General features: G+C 49.4%; 4 protein-coding genes across 4 annotated transcripts; 1 reads left to right on the top strand and 3 right to left on the bottom strand.

Moving 5' to 3' along the window:
• Positions 1-343: 343 nt before the first annotated feature.
• Positions 344-1,002, top strand: PRE1 (Proteasome subunit beta type-4; the record flags this gene model as incomplete). Its single annotated transcript, XM_064900600.1, has 2 exons — positions 344-753; positions 801-1,002. The coding sequence occupies 2 exons, from the start codon at positions 344-346 to the stop codon at positions 1,000-1,002; spliced, it is 612 nt and encodes a 203-aa protein (XP_064753912.1).
• A 330-nt stretch (positions 1,003-1,332) lies between these two features.
• On the bottom strand, positions 1,333-2,829 carry PSH1 (E3 ubiquitin ligase; the record flags this gene model as incomplete). Its single annotated transcript, XM_064900599.1, has 1 exon — positions 1,333-2,829. The coding sequence occupies one exon, from the start codon at positions 2,827-2,829 to the stop codon at positions 1,333-1,335; it is 1,497 nt and encodes a 498-aa protein (XP_064753911.1).
• A 7,843-nt stretch (positions 2,830-10,672) lies between these two features.
• Positions 10,673-12,565, bottom strand: LTR64_006265 (uncharacterized protein; the record flags this gene model as incomplete). The annotated part of the gene is made up of 1 exon (XM_064900598.1): positions 10,673-12,565. One exon carries the CDS (start codon positions 12,563-12,565, stop codon positions 10,673-10,675), a length of 1,893 nt encoding a protein of 630 aa, XP_064753910.1.
• A 924-nt stretch (positions 12,566-13,489) lies between these two features.
• On the bottom strand, positions 13,490-14,528 carry LTR64_006264 (uncharacterized protein; the record flags this gene model as incomplete). The annotated part of the gene is made up of 4 exons (XM_064900597.1): positions 13,490-13,703; positions 13,753-14,243; positions 14,293-14,359; positions 14,407-14,528. The coding sequence occupies 4 exons, from the start codon at positions 14,526-14,528 to the stop codon at positions 13,490-13,492; spliced, it is 894 nt and encodes a 297-aa protein (XP_064753909.1).
• Positions 14,529-14,548: the final 20 nt, after the last annotated feature.

The raw sequence follows: 14,548 nt of genomic DNA, 5'->3' as shown, positions 1-14,548 counted from the left end.
GCTCTTGCCTGGACTTTTGAGAAATTTCGAGGCCCACCTGAAATCTGAGGCCGAAGTTCTTCCGCTCGCCGCAGCTGCCGAACGTGGCCTTTCTTCATGGACGACGCGCCGCAGAGGTGCCTTCTGATGCTATAGATCGTCCATATTCCGCCCTCTATCACAACAAGTCAGTAAGCATAGCGAACTTTGTATACGGTTTTTAAGGGAAGTCGTTCCATTCTATCCATTGACTTGTCGTGTGTCGACCCAAGTTAAACCCTTCGAACCACCTTGCATCAACTCTAGGACTAAGCATAGGCTTGCACCTTGATCACTTCCCTCGCATATCCTCCAAACCGCAAGAATGGAAGTCCTGCTAGGAATAACGGGCAAGGACTTTGTTATAGTCGCCGCCTCAAAAGCTGCCATGCGTGGCGCCTCTATCCTCAAATCCAACGACGACAAGACACGACCACTTAACAAACACAATCTACTTGCTTTCTCGGGCGAGGCAGGAGACACGATACAATTCACAGAATACATACAAGCCAACATTGCGTTGTACAGCATGCGGAACGAGACAGACCTTGGTCCAAGTGCAGTAGCGAGTTTCATCAGATCAGAGCTGGCTAAGAGTCTGAGAAGTCGGAAGCCATACAACGTGAATCTGCTGCTAGGAGGTGTTGACCCAATCTCGCGAGAGCCCAGTCTGTACTGGTTGGACTATCTGGCGAGTAGTGCTAAGTTGCCATATGCGGCCCATGGTTATGCACAGTGAGTTAGTGCCACGTCAAAAACGTCAGTTGCTAATGTGATCCCAGATACTATTGCCTATCGATCTTGGACAAGCATCACCATCCAGACATCTCTTTTGATCAGGGTATGCGCATCCTACGCATGTGTACGGACGAGCTGCAAAGACGACTACCGATCGACTTCAAAGGGATGACAGTGAAAGTGGTTAAGAAAGATGGTATCCAAGAGGTTGAGTACGACACGAGCAAGCAGGTATTGAGTGCTTAAAAGACTGGAATCCTCGTCCGTCTAGCAGTGAAGTCATGTCGTATACCTTGGGCGGCACGCTGGATTTGTATCACGTATTGTCTACGAAGAGCTGGACTATATGAGGGCTCAGTTCTAGCTTTGCACTCATAGCGAAGGCGTACTTGTGGCTAAGCAATGATGATGTCAATGAGGACAAGCAGTCAGACACCAACTGCAAAGACGTCTGCCATGTTTTGAATTTCCTGCATCTGGTATTCACTACACCTAAGGGTATCATATGTCGTGTCACATCCTTTCGTAGTGTCATCACACTCAAGTGGTAAAAAAACACGCGAACGTGATCCATTGCTACGAGTATACAGGCGTAGTCCTGTTCCTCCTTCCGTTGCCGTAATTTCTAGGCGGAGCGCTTCTGAGGTCTATCGTAGGACGTGATGATGCCCTTCTATCTCTCTGATGCTGTAGTCGCTTCCGCCTGTCCCGTATTGACTGTGGCGGACCTATCGTATCATCCGTATCATCTGTCGTCGATTCTCGGGTTGATTGCGACCTCGGCTTAGGTCTCGATTCTTGTGCTGACTCAGATTGAGACTCAGACCCTGTCGCTGAATCTGAATTGGTTCCGGCTTCTGACTCTGAGCTTGAAGTTGATTCCGACAACTGCGATCCATCGCTGGTCCCTTCGTCCTCGGCCGCATCCTGACGAGCCTGGCGCATGCGCTCTTGTGCACGACGTCTTCTGCCAAAGTGTGCGACTATGTCTGCATCTGTGTCTTCATCTGTGAATTCACGATCTTCCGGATGATCTTCCTCTTCATCATCGCTGACTGCAATAGGTCGCCGCCGCCGTGTAGGTGGCGCAGTCGGGACATCTTCGTCTGAAGCCCAAACCTGTGCAGTAGGCTCTTCATCATCCGAATCATGTATCACGCGGTGACGAGTGGGTTGATGGCTATTGTGCATGGCTGCCCGGGCACGTCCATAGTCTTCCTGCTGATCGTCCTCTGCGTATGAAGTGGTGTCTGAGTAGGGCGTCGCAGGATCAGTAGGATAAGCGTCAAACTCAGCGCCCTCCATGTCGTCAACATCATCGTCAACTTCGTTGTCGATAAAATCGTCATGCTCGTCATATTGGTCAGGTTGTGAGCCACCAAATCTGCCACTACTTTCCCCATCCTCGCTCTCAGTCTCTACACCATAGAAATGCGGCGTCTCGTTCGGACGTAAGTCGCTCAATGCTACACTTGCCGCGCTGCTTCCTGATGCCAGTCCATCTTCTTCTTCTTCCTGCCCAGAAAAATCAACATCTTCATCATCAGTTGGTGCCCATCCACATCTGTAGCATTCCCCATCTTCTAGTTCCCAAGCACAACTTGGGCAACGAAACACTCCGTCATCGAGATCGCGTATTGGTCGTTCCATGCCTGTTATTGGGAGGAGTGTTTGCATCTTGAATACCCCCTGGAAAAGACCTGCGCCTTCTCGATCCTTGCTCAACATTTGTGCTTCTGCAGCCCTGTCTCTATCATGATCTGCAACTGTCTCATCTTCGGGAAGCAGTTCTGCTCGACCTACAAATAGGTGGGCCAAATCTCGCAGAAGGTAGTTGGGCGCAGGTATGATTGTAACGGTCGTTCTGCAGTCTGGACAGTTCCTGCTTCTGTTCCTTGTGGACGATCCGCCGAACCAGCTTCGCAGACAACTGTAACAATATGTATGGCCACAGCCAAGGATGTAGGGTTCGTAGAAAGGCCTGAGACAAATCTTGCAGAGTGTCAGACTTCGCATATCTTCAATGTGTGTTTGTAGGCTCCTAATGCCCACCGCTTCATTGATCTTAGCCATGGCTCGCAGTGAGGTTGTCAAATGCTTCAAGAACGTGCTGCTATTTGCGCAGCTTCGCGTGAAGGTCCTGGAGCGGCCGCACCTCCAATGCACCCTAGGAGAATGAAGAGTGGTACGTCGATGTCTACACTTGTAGATACTTGTAGATACTTGTAGATGTAGACCCAAAAGCCTAAAAGTGGCAGGCGCGTCAATCTTATCGCCTGAGGCAACAAAGATCTGCCACCTGCATGCTTGTGGGGAAGCCCTACACGTGACTCCGAGTCTCCCTCGTGGTTTCCTTGGCACAAGCAGATTTACCATCAGAACTTCTCAGGCGAGCTCGAGTTCATGCCAGCCATGCAACGGCTGTACGAAATGGCGGTTGAGGACCAGTCACGACGCGAAACCAAGTCCCTGCAGCTGTACTGGTGAGAGAGAGTAAACAGATGCGCTTGCTGGGTCTTCGCAGCAGCTCTAGGATATTGCCTGTAAGTGAATGTCTGTGAACGCGTCTCATCCCTAGCATCAAGCATGTGAACGTTCTCTTGTGTGAGAACGTGTCAAGCAAACAACAATATACGGCTGTTCGTTGCCTTCGATCGCTTCCACAGAAATCATCCGCGACGTCTTTCTAAGAATTTCCGATTTTCCGAGAAGAACTGCAATGGCAGACACGTCAAGGTGAATTACTGCTAGCTATAGAAAGTGGACAGCATTGATAACAGCAATATAACGAGATACCACATAGGTCGCTCGTATAGTCGACAGGATGTATCGATTGCGCTTATGTGGTTAGTTGAGGCTCAACTTGAGCATGCTTGATTGAAGCTTCAGAGATGGAGAGCTTAACAAATGACTATCTGCGGATCTTGTGGTGGTCCAATCGAGCAACACTCAGATGTGAACACACGAGTTATGCATCAAGCGATCTCATACCAACACACTAATTCCAGCACATCTCTACCTGTACGCAGTTTTGGCTAGCTAGTGAAATCTATGAGACAGTCAGAGGGCGGGCTGGCAATGCTTTTCAAGCGGAACAAGAGACCATCGCTCATCCTTCACCACTCAGTTGCTGCTGCAGTCGCTGGCAACACGGTACGAACCATACCCAGGTTCGTGGTAGGCGGCTTGACTCAACGGTGGTGCGAGACAAATCGCGCAAGACGATCAAGAATGTCGTAATGCACTGATTAGACGGCATCTGATTGGCAGCATACGAGCGCGGCAATGGTACTTCCACGAGTTGTCCTAGACGGGAGTCGATGCATGCCGACCTACAATTGAGTTCGTCAGTAACGGTCTGGAAAGCAGCATCTGCGTCACTTTATTGGTCGGCAGCACGTTCTTCGAAAAGCAAACGATAAGCTGCTAGCAACTGCTCAAAGCAGGCCTCGCAGGTAGTGCTGTCAATATTAGTCGACATCTGGGACGAAGAGACAAGAAGTGGTCAGGATACAGCGTGACGCCGAATTTCTGTGTCATACTCGTGCTTGGACGAAAGCGAGGCGCTGCTTGAGATACTCGAAACTGCAGCAACAGTACGTTTACGTACCTACGTTTGTCGGACAGTTTCTACATACCATATCTAAGTACCAGCATATGCCACAAGCATAGCCCAATTATGTATGCCCTGCAAGCTTTGATCGAACCTGCTCTGCCAGCTCATCTGGAAGGAGTACTGTGTTCGTGTCCTGATGTAGAGCTAGGATGGGTTGCTATATGTATGTATAGCCTATGGTCAACGATTGCTGCGGCCGTCAATCTTGCATACAGATGTTGCTATAATTGACATATGGTTGCCGAGCTAAGAGTTCACTGGTAGCCTGGACAAAGTTGAATCCTGGTGATAGGAAGAGCGTATGTGTAAGCGTTGTGCGACACGTGGTTCCGAGTCAAAACGCTGGCTGGAGTGCCTACAAACGAAGCGAATGAGCACAGTCGCTGAACAGGAGTCGAAGTGGAAAAGCACAAATCAGGAGGTGGCTTCAGCACGTCCTTCAAACAGTCTCTCACTCCAACCAGAATCCCACCAGTGCTTTGACGATCCACCAGCTTGAGTTTCCACCGAACTTGAGGAAGGAGCCACTCTGAATTAGGCGCCCGCGCCTTCTTGCCGCTAGAGCACATCCAGAAATGGTCTATCGGACCCCCGTTCCTTCCTAGTCGGCTCCAGTTTGGGGTCGACATCATTTTCTGTTGCCGCTCTGCATGTCGCTTTTTCGTTGTGACCAACAGACATCAACCATTCATATTCTCCCACACACCTCACTTCCTCACGCTGCTCGCTCCACCATTTGCTGCGTCTATCATCTACCACTCAGAGAGCCACTTGAAGTACATTCTGCGTACTTGGTTGACTCGCCAGCTTGCGGCGCCAGTCTCCTCCACTCATTGATCAGTTCAACCGCTCTTGCTTAACTCACTTCTTCTTTCAAGGCTCACCTGGTACCTTCCGCGTGCCGCCTTTCTTGCTTTCCTACCTAATCAAATTGGATTCAGCAGCTCTCTTGTTGCGGTCACGCCGCATCGACCTCGAGTGGCTTTCTCTGATAGATCTGTTCTCCCTCGCCTAATCACTACTACCAGATCTGTTTTCCTCACTTCAGGTCTCTGATCCTGTCGGGACAGCACTTTCAACCTCTTCAGGATCTGGCTGCCGACTCACTCGTTGTCGACGACCATAGATCTCTCCACGTCAAAATGTCTCCGACAGCAGTCACTAAACCAACCCTACCGCCCTTGCAAACACCTCGATCCGCGTCTTTCCCGTCTGAGATGTGCTCAACTCCAATCTCAGCATGTCTCTCAGCCGTGATAAAGCAGGAAGCTGATTTACGGACACCAATCACTCCACCAACAGCTTATACAGACTTCCTCAAAGCTTTGACACCAATACTAGCAAGTCCCCCACCAAGTGCCCTCAACAGGATGAACTCGGACGATTCAATCACGTCCAAAGAAACTACAACCTCGAATCCATCCACCAGCAGTAGCTTCTCTGGAAGAAGCCCAGCTGATACTTTCAAGTCGCCCACTTCAGCATATCCGCCGCCTACACCCCATAGTGCCTCGAATAATTCAAGACGAATGTCAGGGCTGAAGAGACTTAGAATACCACAGCAGCATTCCCCCATCTTTTCCCCATCCACAGCTGGTCCGTCACCACGGACTGCAATGTCAGGTGTACAGAGTGCGCTCTATTCGCCTTTTTCTCCGGCGGACTGGAGTTCAAGCCGCATGTTTGAATCTATTACCACTCCACGATCTGCTTGCCCCAAGCCAGTCAGTGTAAGGAGTGTTGTCACGAGGACAGTTACATACAAGAGGACAACGCCCAATCTCGAACCTGCTCCAAAAGGCAAACGGAGGAAAACTGAAAGCACGACAAGCAGTGTGAGGAGCACCACAGCTGATGCCTCGTCTGAAGACGAGGTAGAAAAGGAAAAGATGCCACCACCACCGTTGATCTCAATCAAGGAATCCACACCTGAAGAGATTGGAGCTAAGAAGATCAAGCTAGAGCCTGAGACAATCATACCTACTGCTGTTCCTGCAACGGCTACTCAAGTGTAGGGCACACCACCACCCATGTCCTACTCAGGTTTGCGCAAAATAGCCATGCCTATACACCTATGACTTAATGAGATATGACTCTTGTCGTTTAACTCAAAATCAATGATACCAGCGGCAGGCGCTCCAAGGAGTTTACTCGAATTTATGTGACTGACCGGCCCAACAACTATCTACTTCATGTGCTTGACAATACCATCCTGGAGATCTGTCTTGTCAGCACAGCGCGTCTCGCTTATTACTGGCCATATTATGGCCTGTTCGATGGGTCTCTCTCGAGAGGGCTAGGAAGGGAAAATATGGCTTCCTTTGTGGTGGAGCTAGCACTACAGCTCTATTTAGCCACTGGGATATTGGACCAGGGAAGCCGAAAGAATCTCACAAGGATGCTGGGGATTCCAGCCAGGAAGCGGCAGTTGTGGTACTCTTCACCGTTCATAAATTAATTGTGCTCTGGGAAAAACGATAGTCCTGCGAGAAAGCGAAAGGATCTACAGAGCAATGAATATAACAGTCAATATGCACACCATATCAGTGTTTATCGCCATCTTCCTCGGGCTTCTCAGGTTTGACAGTGCAAGTAGTATAGTACTAGTTTTCATTCATACCGAGAATGATGCGCTGACAATACAGAAGCCTGAGCTGCTTAGTACCTAACAAGTCTCAGACGAAGCGACTAACTTCATTCTAATCACCTATGCTGCCACCCACGATGTATGTCACTACGTACGAAATCAACCCTCCTTGCCATGGCTGTTTGTACTTTGCATCGGAGTACGGCTGCCACATCAACCGGCTCTATCTCGCTCGTGCAACCGTCGCGACCGGTGTCGCGTCAGCTTCCCGCTTGTCAAGGCTGTCTTTCATGTCAGTTCGTGTCACTATGCATCGTTGAGTTAGCGCAAGGCGTCTTCATAGCAGTGCGTTTGCATCCGCTAGTTCGCTTCGTACCAAGCTGGAAGCTAAGTACGTAATATCAACGATTGGCTGCGCAAGGTCATTAGTGGTGCACAGTACAAGCACGAGAAGTCACTTGCGCGAGGAGAATGTCATACTGCATGGACAGTGGACTGAGCTCAACCGGAAAGGGTTGTCTGTCACTGTTCGCTAGGTGTGAGAGATGGCCTGATCATTCATCCGAATCTGGTTGTATCACTTGATATTGCGGAAAGGACTGACTCAGTGACTGTTCGGAAGGTAAATCTGACTTTGTGTGGTTTGCCTCATCAGAAATCCACACCGGCTTGTTAAGTAAGAAATCTCGTGGATATGATTTGCTGGCTACGTGCTCGTCGGATTCGAATACCCGTGAGCTGAGTGCTTGACGTTGTCTCTATTGGTTTGTGTCAGCCATAGGATTGTCCGGGGTCATCGGGCACATCCAGCTAGAGGACTATTGCCAACCGTCCGTGGCAGCATGTTGATCTGCTCCGTTCGTACCCTGCCGTTGTTGCGTGTGCCCGCGCAGCTTTGCGTTGTGAAGAATCTGATAGTCGGGAATAAGGTTCCAGAGCACGCAAAAGGTGGTGGTATTGGTGGAGGTTGCTCTCCAAGTATCCAATGATACAGCCTCCAACTTCTAACCTGCATGGCTTGTCGGGTGATGACAAAGTCGTCCTTTGTGACAACATACTGTTTCCGACATTGTAAATTCCCCGACTCGGACGTGAAGCCGGATTCTTCATCATATCAATTCAAGTCGCTTGGATCTGAAGCCACAGCTTTGACGAGGCGACTTCTTGTAGGACATATCACACGAAATCGTATGCACGTCATCCAGCCGGTCCGAGCACGCTGTTCATACGCACGAGTATACATGTGATTCGTGGGCGGCAATCAGGAAATATAGTGTGACATGCCCATTCGACAGTGCAGTACGCGCCAGCTCGACGAATCAGAATCGCTCAAAGCTCTTGTGGACACATGAGACTGTACACGTAGATGTGCTGACGCAGATACTTGCTTCATATCACACGATGTAGCAGAGCTGCTTCCGCGTTGCGAACCGGACTGCAAGCTCATTTCCTGTGTTTTATGGTGGACAACTGAGTCAACAAGTCTGCCAACGAGTTGGTGAAGCCGTGTTGATCGAGCTTGCCCGGAACAGAAGTCATGGCCGGCAGCAAAATAAGACCAGACCTGGTCGAGACACAAGTTTGTGCGTAAATCGTCATCGTTGAAGTCGCTCAAGCCGTGTCATGCAGTTCTTGAGAACGAAAACGAGCTTAGAGAATATACGTTCTATGCCCACAGGCGTCCACATTCACACCTTTGGGGTTGTCGTTAAAGCGGCACGAGATCCTCAAAACGATCGACAAAGTGATTGGCTTGGCTGCCACATGCATACCGCAGCTTCGGAACCACACCATCAGGAGGCTAAGCCAAAGCCAATATTGAAACCGCCACTGCTTGAAAGAGCCACTAGAGGCGGAAACATTAGTGAGTTGTGATTCGTTGTCTCATGCAGGTTACATCAGCTGGGCGCTTAGAGATTCGATGCAAAACGTTCGAACTTCCAAAAAGCTGGAAACGCCAAAAGTACGCCAGTGTGACCTCAGCCAATGAGAGCTCACCATTGTGAGTGTTGTCGATCCTTCTTTTGTCGTCAAAGGAAAGTAGAAATGTCAGCAATTCCTGCCAGCGATGATCATGGAGTGTGCTAGCTTCTCTTCACAGAAAGTCGACGTTGTTGATATATACATCGGCTCATTCGAGAGGTGTTTGCTAGGCATAGAGATAGAACATGATTGCACGTCACAGGCTGCTTCGATGCGAACCACGTACTTGTAGTCAAGTCACCGCTGCTGGGATCACACTCTCAACATGCATAGCTCTTCTGAGAGCGTACCTGCAATGCGCTTATCCTGTAGTGCGGGTATAGCTCGTTGCTTCGGGGCAGAACTTTATTCTGCTGTCCATTGCCTCAACGGTAGTCTTCTATTGGCCGTGGTTCTGCGGCACCACATACTCTTGCTTGGTCCTATCGCTCGTTTAATTTTAGCTGTTTATCTCTTTACTCTTCGGCCAACGTGATTGCGTGGTGAACTCGACCACTTCGCAGATGATTTTTGTATTTTTTCTGTCATTTCGGTGTCACCCTCGAATCTGTTACAGTCACACGAGGTGATGTTCCAATTCGGTTACGAGACAGGTTGACTCAAGTCGCTAGAGCCATTCTCGCGAAAGCAAGCTAATCATACTAAGGAACATGGAACTGCGGCACAGAATCACTAGAAGCACTTAGCCTGGATCCGGTGCGCCAGCGCTTTCGTTGCTGCTGGTCGAAAGATGGTCTCAGGTGCGGAAGCGGAAGAAAACCCAAAGTCTTGGTTGATGGATTGCAAGTGACGATCTTGGCGCTGATCGTTTAGACGAGCTGCTTTGCGGTGTGATGAGATCGATTGTGCCTGTGTATTCTGGCGCGTTCGCTTCGAGCTCTTTCTTGTCGAATACAACGTCTTCAGGCGAGCCGAATACGGAAGAGGACGCGTAGTTGGCTTTGCACGGCAGTCTTCGTGCTCGGAGATTTCGTGATGGTCGTTTGGAAATGGCCCTAGAACCGCGGGAATTTGGACTGTGCTAGTGCTAAACTAGTCGTTCGCGCTGCATGATTGCAGTCTCATGTGATTCTCTGGTGGCTGCACCATCTCGTTAGGGGCTACGACGGAGATGGTATGAGAAAAGTTGGCTTTCATCCTGTACGAAGTGCTTGGTTCGGGAAATGAGTTGATCTTCACGGCTAGACTGAGGTCTGAGTGCAGAGCTAGACCTCTACTCCTCAAAACTCCCTACTTTGGCGTGGCACGATGTCGTGGAATGAGTTTGAAACGCGGTACGATATGCGAAAGAGGGCAAAATATGACTTGGTGTCGAGATAGAAGAGATTGACAGCGAGTCGTCGCATATTTTTATTCAGTATCCAGAGGCACCGCGGAATCTTCTTTCAAGGAGCAGCAATATTGTTGTCGAGGGCTCTTACCGTTGCGGCTGTGGTGCAGGAAGGAGGCACCTCTGCAAGTTTATCAGAACGGAAGCTGCTGGTGAATAGCCGAGTTGCTCTAAATTCTTCTACGGTAGCGCAACATAAGGCTCACGAAAATCATAGATAGCGAGCGAAACAGATCATTGTTTTTGAGTTCAACCCGATCATCCAATCAACCCTCTGATAACCTCCATCATTCAAACATTAGAACAACGAACAGACATAAAACTTGACCGTCTTTGACCATTCCATCCACAACTCCTGCCTAAACGCTCGACAAAAGACTTTTTCTCTAGTCCTACACCACTATCCTGTTCTGGCATCAGAGATGATTTTGTAGCTTGCCGTATTGATACTTTTCGGGATAATCTTTGGATACAGCGCACTCGGTCCTGTAGTATTTGGCAGATGGCCCGCATGCCCTGCGCTCTCTCTTGGCCACACATCGTCGTACATTTCATTCTTCTTGGTGCTGCCTGTATGCTCGGTTTCTATCCCATCTTCGAGTCGGTCGTAACGTAGTTCTGGACAGGAATTATTCAACTTTTCGACGATCTTGTCGTTCCAAATTCCTGTCACGATGCCGTCTTCTAGGTGCCAGTAAGGGTTCAGTTGCTGACACGGGCTATCCAAATCAATGTAGCGGAGTTTGACGTGTTGCAGAGCATGGAAAGCAGCAAGGCCGTCGATGGCACCCATCACAAGTCTCTCAAAAGCGTTGATGAACACAAGGTTGCTAATGCCAGCACCATCAGCCATGATTCCACCAATCTCTTCAACAAGGATATCGCCAGTCACTATGTCCTGACTCTTGATGCGCTGACGACAGCAGCTCTTCACCACAATATCCAGAGACTTGAGGGAGTGGCTTCTAGACTTATCGTGCTCAGAAGCCTCTAGCGCTGCGGTCCAGAAGCACTCGCATACCTTGCCAGTGTACGATAGCGACTCTAAACGTGGCGCGATGTGGCCGAGCTGCTCACACACATGGTGTCCACGCTTTTCAGGACTTGACCCGAGCACAGTGTCGTCTTTGCTAAACATACTGTCCAAGCTGATATCGACGTGCCTCAATCCACTTGGCAGTCTCAGCAAAATCTCGTTGATGGTAGTATAGGCTTCTGCCCGGGGCTTAGCGTAGCCGCAGTGCCACTCTGTCATGCAAGGTAGAGCCTCGTTGATTGTATTCCAATCTTCGAAAGATCGCATAATGTTCCAAGCTCCTCTCATAGCGAAGACTTTTATGTTTGGCAGAACACGTAGTTGCTGGTTCATGTATTGACCGAAGAGATTGTTCTTGAAGTGTTTTATCATGTTGCTGTTCTTACAGTGCCCGCCCTCCAACGTAAAGATGCTCGTAGATGGGAACAGGTTGCCGAGGTGGTCGAAGATTTGGTCCAATGTTGCAGAAGAATTGGAGAGTTTGAATTGAAGACCAGGAAAATCACCGTGCTCGTTGGTGCCTTCAAGCAGCCCATATCCTATCTGTTGTTGTAGCTGTTGCTGCTGCTGTTGCCGCTGTTGCTCGACAGAGATGACATTGGCCTTATCGCCCCACACCGGAACCCAGTATTCGATGTGTCTAACGTAGCCAGCTAAGTGTGGGTGACTTTGAAACCATGTCTGTGAGTCTCTCAGACCTACTTTTGTACCTTTGATCTTGATGTGTCGGTATATGCGCTCTTGCACCATGATTCTCATATCAGGCGAGACCAATGCCAACTCAGATACAGCTTTTCGTCTAGGGTGGCGCATCCTATGCGAGAGGCTGGTTGATGTCGACGCCGCGTTGACAGGACGTAGATCGCCGAAAATGTAATCAAGAATTCGATTCTGTATCTCTTCAGGTAAATCGGGGAAATTGGTGTGTCTCATTGACTGTGTAGGATTTGCACGTCCTTCCTCCGCGCCGTTCATCGTTGGATCGGTGGCTTTGTGCTTCTGTGAGTTGAGGTTGTCTTGTATAGTCAGACTGTACGCACTGCTGGTCAGCAGACGTGCGACACCACTGCCCTGGCCGTCTTCTGTGACAGCATGTGTCAGTGGTATCGAAGGGTTTCTCTTTCGAGGTGTCGTGAGTGGAAAATGGACGTCGTTCCTACTCATCCTCTGGCCAGGCGTCGAGTTGGACATGGCTGCTGACAATGTATCGTAGACGGAGCACTCCTCATTCGCAGCTGGAAGTGATGAAAGACGCATATTGGCAGAATGTGGTGTTTGTGTATCTACCGACGATCTTTTGGTCTCACAATCGGAGTTGTAGTAGCATTTTGTACTATTCGGTGAGAGAGTGACAACAATACGTTTGCGTTTGCAGTTCGATCGCTGGCCAACAATTAGCTATAAATGTACTTCATATGTAGCGTGTAAACTAGAAGAATTAATAAGTGATGTTTGGTACAGTACTAACAGTAGAAGAGGCGCAGTCCGTACAGGACCGGCGCCAATCTCCACCTTTCAACACCGAGTGTTGCAACTGCATATCCTTACAAGAACATTTGGCACACGGGACAACCGACTTGACACGACATATGAACTGACGCTGCTTCAGGATCTGACCGCAACAGCTCGTCGTAAAATTTAATAGACTAATGATTAAACACAGATATTGCAGACGAGCCACCATGCGCAAAGGTCACTCCCATATCTTTCACTTGCGGCGGGCCCTTGTTTCACGTGAGAACGGAATGTAGTCAACAAGCATATGACATGAAGAGAACGAGGGTATATTACGTTGTATGAGGACTGACTAATATCCAGTCTCGTATACAAACTTCTTGTGCTCATCCTATCTACTATACACCCCCAGTACTATTGGCGACGGAATCAGCCGTACTCTTTAGTTCACCGTCCTTGTATATCTGAATTGAAACAAAGCTCCGCAACAATCCTGGTGCAGAGCTAAGTGAATATAGAAGCTGTTCGTTGCCACATCTCACTCAAAGATACCCAACGTTCTTGATAGTATGATGTCGGTGAGGCAATGGCTTCACCTTATGTCCTTCTCGTCAGCTGGGCGGAGACGGGCACCGTCGTACCGCCTGAACAACTTGATGGCGCAAGGAACTGATCGAAGTGCCTGCACGGACACCAGCAAGCAGGTTCCAGCTAATGTTTCGGCGCTTAAGCTTCGTCATCGTCTCCAACACGGAGCTGACCAGCACCCCAACCCTCAGACCAGAAGCCGTCCAGGGATGGAGAAGTGCTGGACATGCTATCGTGGGTGAAGAGGAGCCAGAAACCGAAGACAGGCTTGGCGAGGATGTCAAGAATGGCGTAACCAATAATCTCAGCGTCGACACTGACGAGCTCAGCACCTTCAGCAAGACCCCAGATACTGGAGAGACTGTTAATAGCTGCTAAAGATTATCAAGGAGTAGACTTACATTGGGTAGACGGTCCAGAGAACGAAGGTGAAAGCAGCAAGGGCAGCGAAGAAGGCCTTGGTCTTGCTATCCTTGTTGAGAGCGGCATTTCGGCCATTGAAGACGATTTGGTAGATAATGACAAGGTAAGCAATGCAAGCCCATGTGTACCAGCCCCACTTCTGACCATCATTCTTTCCGTACGAAGCGAAGAGACCAGTCATGATCATGATGATATCGGCGACGATGGCAACAAGGATGTTAGCACCGTTGAGGCCAGCCAAGAGTGCGAGATCGAGTAGCAGAAGAGGAGTGGTCAAACTCCAGTCAATGTATCGCGCATAGTAGATCTCTCGGTGAGTGATCTCTGTTGTGTCTGGCAGACCGTGCTTGTGACTGATGGTCTCTGTAGAGCTTCTGAGGTTGATTCCATCGCCACTAGCCATTGCGAAGTAGGAGAGGAAGGCAAAGGTGGTGATGAAAGCAGTCAGAATGTGGAAGAGTCGCTTCGACTGTATTCCTAGTCAGTTGTGCTGATCACTGTGTCTGAAGCGAACTTACAGCCGGAACTCTGTAGGCCATGCCGTAGAAAGCCAACGAGGAGAGACCCATGAGCACACAGACAACCCTGCAGGATGTCAGAAAGTTCAACTTGATGATTAGAAGCCTACCCACCAGAGGGTTCGAGTACCAATAGCTGTAGCTGTGACATAGTGCTCTGATGGTCCAGGGACGACGGTTGGAATTGGAGCTACAGAGCTCATGGCCGACTTAATCATGTTGCCGTCGACAAGCATCTTTGCTATTCTTTATTTCT

Source organism: Lithohypha guttulata (assembly GCF_036872675.1).
Source record: "Lithohypha guttulata strain CCFEE 5908 chromosome Unknown scaffold_4, whole genome shotgun sequence".
Classification (NCBI taxonomy): domain Eukaryota; kingdom Fungi; phylum Ascomycota; class Eurotiomycetes; order Chaetothyriales; family Trichomeriaceae; genus Lithohypha; species Lithohypha guttulata.
This window is presented reverse-complemented; position numbering and strand designations above follow the sequence as displayed.